The sequence below is a fragment of the Mobula birostris genome, chromosome 20 (assembly GCF_030028105.1).
Source record: "Mobula birostris isolate sMobBir1 chromosome 20, sMobBir1.hap1, whole genome shotgun sequence".
NCBI classification, from domain to species: domain Eukaryota; kingdom Metazoa; phylum Chordata; class Chondrichthyes; order Myliobatiformes; family Myliobatidae; genus Mobula; species Mobula birostris.
In genome coordinates this window covers 2628430-2640493 of record NC_092389.1, presented here as the reverse complement: position 1 = coordinate 2640493, position 12064 = coordinate 2628430, and the positions used below count along the sequence as shown (strand labels likewise).

Here is a 12064-nt window from a genome sequence, read left to right as displayed (position 1 = left end):
TTTCTCAATCAGAATCAGGATTGCTGTTATTCTATGACATGAAAATTGATGTTTTGTGGCAGTAGTGCAGTGTAAAGATAAATATTACTATAATTACAAGATAAGCACATAGTGCAAAGGGAATAGTGAGGTCGTGTACCGTTCAGGAATCTGATGGTGGAGGGGAAGTAAATCATTGAGTTGGGTCTTCAAGTTCCTCTGCCTCCTTTCCAATGTTAGTGATGGATGCTCCCTTCTTGAGGCATCACTTCTTGAAGATGTCCTCAATGTTGGTGGGTGGTGGGTGTTGGGAGAGTTGCTGTGAATGTGACAGAGCTGCCTGAGTCTATAACCTTCTGCAGGCTCTTGTGATCCTGTGCATTAGAGGCTCCATAGCAAACTGGGATGCAACCAGTCAGAACGCTCAGAAACAGACTTCTTAGTCCATCTGAACACTTATGCTCAATGCTATTCTCGTAATGTGTTTCCATATCTTTCTTTATCCCAGCTCCCAGGTTGGAAAACATGCCCACTGAGTGTGTGTTGGATTAAGTCTGGCACAATCATAACAGGCTCCATTAAAATGTAGGGGAGATCTTGGCTGCTAATTTATATCTAATTAATTGTAATATATTTTAGTGCCCAGGGTGAATTTCAGCGCACTAAGCATTAGAAAAATCATTTTAAACAAGACCCAAGTATTAATGAATTAATGGAGCAAGCAGTATGCACAAAGGTAGCCAGTTAGTGATTTTAGTGAATGATAGATGTCCAGCATATCCATTTATTCATGACCCTGTCTTGTATTCATCCAGTTTCCCTTCAATGCTTCTGTATTATTGATCAACCAGTCCCTACAGGAGCAATTTACAACTTCTCAGGAAGTTTCTTTGCAATTTCCAATTTGATTTTTCCATGATTGTCCATGGCTTTTGTCGGCCCCACAAGTGGTACCAACTGATTGACAAAACTTACTCTTAAGATACACAGCTGTCCCGCACATACCTTACCCGCGGGGATCAACTCACTGCACAAGTGCGTCCACGTCCCATTTGGTACCTTTTTCCATTGGCAACAGTAATCGGGTCGCATTGTCGGAATCATGCCCCGCCCACAAAAGGCAAAGCCAAGCCCCAGCACTGTCCTGCCAGATTTTCAATGTTTTCAAATGTCCACATTAAAAAATAAAGAAACAATTACTTTTTATAATATATATAAATAATGTTCTTTAAAAAAAAAGAAATAATATAATATAAAAACATTTCTAAATCACTAAAATTTTACAGTAAGAGTAAATAATTACCTTCCTCACATAAAGTAAAATCTCCCCGGGCCCAAGGACTTTAACTTAGCTTAGATTCCAAGACTTGCTTGCCTTGCACAATATCTGCAATTTTTTCTCCAGAGATATTCCAATGTAAAGGAATATCATACTCAAAACATTTCATAATTTTAAATATACTTGTTAGATCTGTCACTTCACTTTATACCAGAACCCAGCCTAAAAAATTCCTTTCCTGACTGACATACCCTTGCATTTTTTCAATACTTGTAAATCCTTTTTGCATCTTCTCCAGTACTGTGTATATTTCAAATAAAATGGTGATCAGGATTAAGGTCCCGACCCAAAACATAGACTCTCCATTTCCCTATAGACAGTCTTTCTGCAAATTGACCCAATGATTGTTCTGATTATGTCATGTTTATTAATGCCACCCACTTGACCATCCTCCAGCAAATCGAAATAAAGGAAGACTTGCTTGCCTGCAGAATCTCTGCAAATTGCTCTCCACCATTCAGGTACTGCTACAATACCTTGGGTAAGAGTGACCATAATATGGTGGAATTCTTCATTAAGATGGAGAGTGACATAGTTAATTCAGAAACAAAGGTTCTGAATTTAAAGAGGGGTAACTTTGAAGGTATGAGACGTGAATTAGCTAAGATAGACTGGCAAATGACACTTAAAGGATTGACGGTGGATATGCAATGGCAAGCATTTAAAGGTTGCATGGATGAACTGCAACAAATGTTCATCCCAGTTTGGCAAAAGAATAAATCAAGGAAGGTAGTGCACCCGTGGCTGACAAGAGAAATTAGGGATAGTATCAATTCCAAAGAAGCAGCATACAAATTAGCCAGAGAAAGTGGCTCACCTGAGGACTGGGAGAAATTCAGAGTTCAGCAGAGGAGGACAAAGGGCTTAATTAGGAAGGGGAAAAAAGATTATGAGAGAAAACTGGCAGGGAACATAAAAACTGACTGTAAAAGCTTTTATAGGTATGTAAAAAGGAAAAGACTGGTAAAGACAAATGTAGGTCCCCTGCAGGCAGAAACAGGTGAATTGATTATGGGGAGCAAGGACATGGCAGACCAATTGAATAATTACTTTGGTTCTGTCTTCACTAAGGAGGACATAAATAATCTTCCAGAAATAGTAGGGGACAGAGGGTCCAGTGAGATGGAGGAACTGAGCGAAATACATGTTAGTAGGGAAGTGGTGTTAGGTAAATTGAAGGGATTGAAGGCAGATAAATCCCCAGGGCCGGATGGTCTGCATCCCAGGGTGCTTAAGGAAGTAGCCCAAGAAATAGTGGATGCATTAGTGATAATTTTTCAAAACTCGTTAGATTCTGGACTAGTTCCTGAGGATTGGAGGGTGGCTAATGTAACTCCACTTTTTAAAAAAGGAGGGAGAGAGAAACCGGGGAATTATAGACCGGTTAGCCTAACGTCGGTGGTGGGGAAACTGCTGGAGTCAGTTATCAAGGATGTGATAACAGCACATTTGGAAAGCGGTGAAATGATCGGACAAAGTCAGCATGGATTTGTGAAAGGAAAATCATGTCTGACGAATCTCATAGAATTTTTTGAGGATGTAACTAGTAGAGTGGATAGGGGAGAACCAGTGGATGTGGTATATTTGGATTTTCAGAAGGCTTTTGACAAGGTCCCACAAAGGAGATTAGTGTGCAAACTTAAAGCACACGGTATTGGGGGTAAGGTATTGGTGTGGGTGGAGAGTTGGTTAGCAGACAGGAAGCAAAGAGTGGAAATAAACGGGACCTTTTCAGAATGGCAGGCGGTGACTAGTGGGGTACCGCAAGGCTCAGTGCTGGGACCCCAGTTGTTTACAATATATATTAATGACTTGGATGAGGGAATTAAATGCAGCATCTCCAAGTTTGCGGATGACACGAAGCTGGGTGGCAGTGTTAGCTGTGAGGAGGATGCTAAGAGGGTGCAGGGTGACTTGGATAGGTTAGGTGAGTGGGCAAATTCATGGCAGATGCAATTTAATGTGGATAAATGTGAAGTTATCCACTTTGGTGGCAAAAATAGGAAAACAGATTATTATCTGAATGGTGGCCGATTAGGAAAAGGGGAGGTGCAATGTGACCTGGGTGTCATTATACACCAGTCATTGAAAGTGGGCATGCAGGTACAGCAGGCGGTGAAAAAGGCGAATGGTATGCTGGCATTTATAGCGAGAGGATTTTAGTACAGGAGCAGGGAGGCACTACTGCAGTTGTACAAGGCCTTGGTGAGACCACACCTGGAGTATTGTGTGCAGTCTTGGTCCCCTAATCTGAGGAAAGACATCCTTGCCATAGAGGGAGTACAGAGAAGGTTCACCAGATTGACTCCTGGGATGGCAGGACTTTCATATGAAGAAAGACTGGATGAACTGGGCTTGTACTCGTTGGAATTTAGAAGATTGAGGGGGGATCTGATTGAAACGTATAAGATCCTAAAGGGATTGGACAGGCTAGATGCAGGAAGATTGTTCCCGATGTTGGGGAAGTCCAGAACGAGGGGTCATAGTTTGAGGATAGAGGGGAAGCCTTTTAGGACCGAGATTAGGAAAAACTTCTTCACACAGAGAGTGGTGAATCTGTGGAATTCTCTGCCACAGGAAACAGTTGAGGCCGGTTCATTGGCTATATTTAAGAGGGAGTTAGATATGGCCCTTGTGGCTACGGGGGTCAGGGGGTATGGAGGGAAGGCTGGGGCGGGGTTCTGAGTTGGATGATCAGCCATGATCATAATAAATGGCGGTGCAGGCTCGAAGGGCCGAATGGCCTACTCCTGCACCTATTTTCTATGTAATATAGCCTCTGACCTGTTTCTCTTCCTACAGAGGCAGTGTGACATGCTGGGTGCTTCCAGCACTTCTGTTGTTTTTAATGTTAGATTTCCAACATCTGCAGTTTTGGATTTGCCCTTACTAGTTATTTGATTTGCTTATAAAAGCTCTTACATTTTTATGTGACTCAGCAATCTACTCAGTGTTCCTTCTTGCCTTTCTCAGTTTCTGAGTGTTCTTTTGCTGAGTTCTAAATGCTTCTAATCCTCTTGCCTTCTGCTCTTTCTGGCAACTTTACAAGATTTGTTCTTTGATTCAATACCATCTTTAATTACTCTTGTCAGCCAAGGATGGATTGGATTACCTTTAGGCGTTTAGTGCCTGAAAGGAACATATTTCTTTAGTAACTTATTTATGATTTCTTTAAATATAAACAATTACCTCTCCAACATCCCACCTTTCAATATATTCTCCTAATCACCCACTAACTACCCTTGCATATCTTCACTGGAACTTTTAATACACTTAGGAGCCTAATATTACATTAAACAACATAACTTCCAAACTCACAAACTCCCTACAATGTGGTGATCGGAACTGAATTTATATTTGACTATAAAAGTTAAGAGATGATCCAATCAGAGAATTTTAAATGATCAAAGAATTTTATGGGCTTGATGAAGAGGTTATTTGTTCTAGAGGGGACTTTTTAACCTACTCTAAGATCAATCTAACCCTTCCCTCCTACATAGCCTCTATTTTTCTATCATCCATTTGCCCATCAAAGCATTTCTTAAAAGTCCCTCATGTATCTACCTCTATCACCATTTCTGGCAGTGCGTTCCATGCATCCACAACTCTATGTAAAAAAACCTACCTCTGATTCCCCCCCCCCATACTTTCCTTCAAGTACCTTAAAGTTACGCCCCCTCATATTAGCCATTTCTGCCCAGGAAAAAGACTCTGGCTATCCACTTGATCTATTCCTCTTACCATCACGTGCACTTCTACCAAGTCAACTCTCATCCTTCGCTCCAAAGGGAAAATTTCTAGCTCACTCTACCTATCCTCATATGATATGCTCTGTAATCCAGGCAGTATCCTCTGCACCCTCTCTAAAGCTTCCACATTCTTCCTATCATGAGGCGGCCAGAAATGAACACAATATTCTATTTTATTTATGACTTATTTATTTAGAGATACAGCATATAACAGGCCCTACTGGTCCAATGAGCCGTGCCAACCAGCACCCGCCTATTTAACACTAGCCTAACCACAGCACAGTTTACAATGACCAACTAACCACTAACTGGTACATCTTTGGACTATGGGAGGAAACAGGAAGGACATACAAACTTCTTACAAAGGGCGCTGGAAATGAATTCCAAACTCGAACACCCTGAGCTATAGTAGCATTGCATTAACCACTATGCTACTGTAGCACCCCAAGTGGGGCCCAGCCAGGATTTTATAGAGCAGCAACATTACCTCATTCCTCTTGAACTCAATTGCCCTGACTTATGAAGACTAACACACACCATACACCTTCTTCACTATATCCAAACAATTTGCATGGCAACTTTCAGAGATCTCAAGATGATGAAAATCTGGAATTCTCCCTGCAAAATGCTGCTGAGGGTAGGTTTAAGTCATAACTAAGATTAATGGTTAATTGTAGAAAAGGGACTCCTTGCCAACTCCTAGGATTGGAGGAAAGGATAGGGAGATGTTATAGGTAAGTTCTTTATACAGAGAGTGGTGGGTGCCAGTGTGGTGATAGAGGTAGATACATTAGGGACATTTGAGAAACTCGTAGATAGGCACACGGATGATAGAAAATAGAGGGTTGTGTAGGAGGGAAGGGTTAGATTGATCTTAGAGAAGGCTAAAAGGTCGGCACAACATCGTGGGCCAAAGGGTCTGTACCATGGTGTAGTGTTCTATGTTCTGTGTTATAAATAAATGAAGTAAAGGTACAATTCAACTCTGAATGAGATCATTTGTGGAATGGGCTCAAGATATGCTGGCCCTTCTCCTATTCCATTATCCCCCTTTACTACCAACTATGCATTTTATGATATTCCTAGACACCCCTATTGGTTGCCGTGGTCGCTAATCAGCCTCTGATTGTAAGAGATCTGATCCTGCTGGGTGCTGATCTGAATGCTGTTGATGACAAAGGGTTAACCTTTCTCCACCTGGCTGCGACATATGGCCATCTAAGCATCATTCAGGTAAGCCTACTATTTGCTCAATCCACTTTAAGGTACCAAAGCTCTCAATTACGGTGATTCACGTTCCTAAATGGCATCCAAGTTAAGTACATTCACCATGTCTTATATGATAAATTGGGAGAACTACACACTTTCAACTGTGGAAATGTGGAAACTGCATTGTTGCTTTCCTATTTTATGTAAAACAGTTGATTTATAAGATCATAACACAAAGGACCAGAATAAGGCCATTTGGCCCATCAAGTGTGCTCCACTATTCTGTCATGGCCAATTTATTATCCCTCTCAACCCCATTCATGAGCCTTCTCCCCATAACCTTTAACACACTTACTGATGAAGAACTCACTTTAAATACACCCAATGATTTAGCCTCTACAGCTGTCTGTGACAACAAATTTCACAGATTCAACCCCTTCTGGCTAAGGAAATTCCTCCTCATCTCTGTTCTAAAGGATCATTCTTCTATTCTGATGCTGTGCCCTCTGGCCTTAGAGTCACCTACTATTGGAAGCATCATCTCCACATCCACTCTGTCCAGGCCTTTCAATATTCAATAGGTTTCAATGAGATCACCCCTCATCCTTCTTGAGATCGATCATAAGACCATAAGACATAGGAGCAGAATTAGGCCATCTGGCCCATCGAGTCTGCTCCGGCATTCAATCATGGCTGATCCTTTTTTTCTCCTCCTCAACACCAGTTCCCGGCCTTCTCCCCATAACCTTTGATACCATTTCGAATCAAGATCCTATCAATCTCTGCCTTAAATGCACCCAACGACCCAGCCTCCATAGCTGCACATGGTAACAAATTCCACAAATTCACCACCCTTTGGCTAAAGAAATTTCTCCACATCTCTGTTTTGAAAGGGCACCCCTCTATCATGAGGCTGTGTCCTCTTGTCCTAGACCCTCCCATGGGAAACATCCTTTCCACATCTACTCTGTCTGGACCTTTCAACATTCGAAAGGTTTCAGTGAGAACCCCCTCATCCTTCTGAATTCCAGCGAGTACAGACCCAGAGCCATCAAACGTTCCTCGTATGATAACCTTTCCATTCCTGGAATCATCCTTGTGAACCTCCTCTGGACCCTCTCCAATGCCAGCACATCTTTTCTAAGATGAGGAGCCCAAAACTGTTCACAATACTCAAGGTGAGGCCTCACCAGTGCCTTATAAAGCCTCAGCATCACATCCCTGCTCTTGTATTCTAGACCTCTTGAAATGAAGGCTAACATGGCATTTGTCTTCCTCACCACCGACTCAACCTGCAAGTTAACCTTTAGGGTGTTCTTCACAAGGACTCCCAAGTCCCTTTGCATCTCAGATTATTGGATTCTCTCCGTTTAGAAAATAGTCCACACATTTATTTCTACTTACCAGAGTGCATGACCATGCATTTTCCAACATTGTATTTCATTTGCCACTTTCTTGCCCATTCTCCTAATCTGTCTAAATCCTTCTGCATCCTACCTATTTCCTCAACACTACCTGCCCCTCCACCAATCTTTGTATCATCTGCAAATTTGGTAACAAAGCCATCTATTCCATCATCTAAATCTAAGGCCTGCAAAGTGTCACCAACGTTGCATGCCCACAACTTACTAACCCTAAATCATACACCTTTGGAGTGTGGGAGGGAACTGGATCACCTGGAGGAAACCCACATGGTCACAAGGAGGACGTACAAACTCCTTATAGACAGTGGCGGGAATTGAACCCTGATCAGTGCTCACTGGCACTACAAAGCATTACACGAAACATATTGCTACAATGCTGCCCTGGTAAGGTTAGCATTTTTTACCATTAAAATTACACTCTCCCCCCACCCCCCGAACTCGGTGAGTTATTTCAATGAACAATTAAGCACTGGAGGTTTCAAAAGTAAGTATGTTCTAGTATTCAGAACATGTTCTAGTATTCATGTTCTAGTTCTCACTCTTCCTTCAGTTAGTCCTGACGAAGGGTCTCGGCCTGAAACGTCGACTGTACCTCTTCCTAGAGATGCTGCCTGGCCTGCTGCGTTCACCAGCAACTTTGATGTGTGTTGCTTGAATTTCCAGCATCTGCAGAATTCCTGTTGTTTATGTTCTAGTATGCTCCAAACACTTCAAAGCATGTGAGGAAGTCTTGTGATCCAGGCTCGTCTGCTGTTACTTTACGGAAGTATTACTAAAATTCTTTGTAACTTCACAGCAATCAGAGATTATGAGCTTATTTGCATCGTGGCTGCCTGAAATGTTCCACACTGTAAATACCCTCAAGGACACATGAGTTTCTATTAGTGACAGAGAGTCATAAAGTGGCTGCCAAGAGATTGTTTTTTAACCAGCTCTACATCAAAGCATTGGAACCTCAGCTGCATATTTTAATGGTTGAAGAGTTTAGTTCTAAATTACTTTTGCCAACATTTAAGAGAATAGAACATAGAACATAGAACTGAGAACAGCACAGGAACAGGCATTTCAGCCCACAATGTCGTGCTGAATCAAATAAATTAGTAATCAAATAGCCACTATACCAATTCCTTCTGCCTACCCAATGGCCATATCCTTCCATTTATTAGCCTGTCTACGAGTCTACCAATTGCTCCTATTGTGTTTGCCTCCACAACCACTCCAGGCAGTGTATTCTATGCACCCACCACTCTATGTAAAAAAACGGACCCGACACAATTTCTCTCAATTTACCGCCCCACTCCCCCCACCCTTAAATGCAGGCCCTCTGAATTTCCAAATTTCTAACAACTTGTGCAGACACTTTCAGGGAGTTATAACCTTGGAACACAAGATTCCTGAGAATTTTTTCTTTTCCAGTAATTTCACTTCCACTGACGTGAGACTCACAGGTCTATAATTCCAGGATTAACCCTGTCCATGTTTCCCTTCTTGACTAATAGCTACTTGCCAGTCCACCAGAATCTCTCAACATCCAAGTTTCCTTAACCTTGCCTGTTCTACACCCTTACCCATAATACTCCTAGCATTAAGATACACACACTTCACCCCACTTGTCCCACTGTGTTTATTACCTTGCTCCTGCTTGTTCTTACTGGTCATAACATTAACTTTCCTCTCCAACCCTCCCCCTTTGATCTGTTGCTTTAGTTATCACCCCCCCCCCCCACCCAACAACCTAGCTTAAACCCTCCTGAGCATGGGTAACAAAACAACATAAGAAAAAAATACAGAAATGTCAGTGGGATGTGATGGATTTTCAAAATATAATCTTTTGATGACCACTGGCTCTCTTGGTGACCAAATGGATATAGGTCTGCTGTGATACTCCGGGCCTGTGCTCACTGGTGTTTAGAAGAATGAGGGGGAATCTCATTAAAACATATTGAATATTGAAAGGCCTACATGGAATGGATGTGGAGGGAATGTGGGAGAGTATAGGACCGGAGGGTACAACCTCAGAGTAGAAGGATGTCCCTTTAGAACAGAGATGAGAAGGAATTTTTTTAGCTCAAGGGTGGCGAACCTGTGAAATTTATTGTCACAGACAAGCCCAAGTCTTTGGGTATATTTAAGTAGAGGTGGATAGGTTCTTGATTAGTAAGGGCACCAAAGACTAGGGGAGAAGGCAGGAGAATGGAGGTTCAGAGATATAATAAATCAGCCATGATAGAATGATGGAGCAGACTTGATGGGCCGAATGGCCAAATTCTGCTCCTATGTCTGATGGTCTTATGGTCTAATCTGAACTGCTCTTGAAGCACGCAAAATTTGGGAAGGATGTTGACCTAGAATGCAGAGGCGTGCCGCTGATAAAACCCAATTGGAGTTTGTCATCAACCTCACAACAAATAAAAATGCAAATACTCACCAAAATACAGTGAGCGTTGGCAATAATCACCAGGTCAAACAGCATCTGTGAAAGCACCTCTTTTGTGAAAGGCAAATTATTGTTTCACCAACTTGATAAGGAACATAATGCAGCCAATGTTATGTATATCAACTTACAAAGATGGAAAATTAGACCCATTTGACAAATTAAAATCCATAGAAATAGAACAGGTGAACATGTTTAAGAAAATTATTAGTTAAGCAACAGAAAATAGACAGTGGTGGTGAACAGTCAGAATTAAGAAGTAAACACAAAAGATTCTGCAGATGCTGGAAATCCAGAGTAACACACAAAAAATACTGGGGGAACTTGGGAGTTCAGGCAGCATCTATGGAGAGGAATAAACAGGTGACATTTCAGACCAAAACCCTTCATTAGGACTGGAAAAGAAGGGATAAGAAAGCAGGATAAGAAGGTGGGGGCAGGAGAAGGAGTACAAGGTAGAAGGTGAAAGGCATGGCCTGGTGGGTGGAGATGAAGGAAGAAGCCGGGAGGTAATAGGTGGAAAAGGTAAAGGGCTGAAGAAGAAGGAATCTGACAGGAGAGTGAAGCATTGAAGAAAGGGAAGGAGGAGAGGCACCAGAGAGGTGGGGTGAGGGTGGGGTGGGGGGGTGGGTTAAAGATGTGTTTGGTGGTAGGATCCTGTTAAAAGTGACAGAGCGGATGCAAAGATTCTTGGGATAGTAGGTAAGGGCAAAAGGAACTCTATCCCTGTTAGGGCAGCAGAAAGGTGGATATCCAGGAAATGGAGGAGATGCAGATGAGGGCATCGGTAAAGGCGGTAGAAGGGAAACTCTGTTCTTTTAAGAATGAGGACATCTGTGATGTCCTGGAAAGGAAAGCCGTATCCTGGGAGCAGAAGTGGTGGAGCCGAAGGAACTGAGAAAAGAAAATAGCATTTTTACAGGAGACAGGGTGGGAAGATGTCAAGATAACCATGGGAATTGGTAGGTTTGTAAAAGATGTCAGTAGACAGTTTGTCCCCAGAGATGGAGACACCGAGATTGAGAAAGGGAAGGGGGCTGTCAAAAATGAACCAAGTAAATTTAAGGGCAGGAAGGAAGTTAGAGGCAAAGTTGATGAAATTGACAAGCTCAGCATGGGTGCATGAAGCAGCACCAATGCATTCGTCAATGCAGTGCAGAAAAAGTTGGAGAGCATTACCATAGAAGGCTTGGAACATGGACTATTCCATATAGCCAACGAAAAGACAGGCACAGCTGGGGCCCGTGGCTACACCTTGGGTTTGGAGAAAGAGAAATTGTTAAGAGTGAGATCCAGTTCCGCCAGACGGGGGAGGGTGGTGGTGGAGGAGAACTAGTTGAGTCTGTTGTCAAGAAAGAAGCAGAGAGCTTTATTAAGAAGTCTTTTGCTATTCCACATGGTTTGGTACTGGACCCAATTCTCCTCTGATTTGTGTATTCGCACCATAATTTCAAAGTGTGTAGGGACCATGAAATATGGGAACACCGTTAACAGCGGAGGGTAGTGAGAGACTGCAGATGGGCCCAGCCACACAAGTAGTATACCCAGGCGTGCAGCAGAAGCAATTTTAATATGGTGGTGAGTTAAAATAATGAAACTTGGCAGGAAACTTTTACGATCCAGGAAAGTGAACAGAAATCCAAGAAGATGGCAGGACAAGTTGAGAAGGCTGTTAGAAAGGCACTTGGTACCTTTAGTTTTATGAACAACAAGACAAAGTACCAAAACAATTGTAATACGTCTGAATCTCCAGTTAGGCCTTGGCAGGAATATTTCCATGCACTACATTTCTAGACAGATATCCAGTGTCCACCTTTGCAAATGGATGCTCCAGAGTTGGTACCGTGAAGATTTAATGGAAATGACTTATTTATAGAGAGGGATTATAGTGACAGAAACTGGTGATGGAAGAATTAAAAGTTTTCATATT

At 42.3% G+C, this 12064-nt stretch overlaps 1 protein-coding gene across 1 annotated transcript in view; it reads left to right on the top strand.

The window, feature by feature from the left end:
• LOC140212736 (NF-kappa-B inhibitor delta-like) overlaps nucleotides 1-12064 on the top strand; it is a 184646-nt gene that overhangs the window by 123061 nt on the left and 49521 nt on the right. The window contains exon 7 of the mRNA XM_072283872.1: nucleotides 6154-6300. Within this exon, the coding sequence (XP_072139973.1) occupies nucleotides 6154-6300 (147 nt within the window). The remainder of the gene's footprint in view (nucleotides 1-6153; nucleotides 6301-12064) is intronic.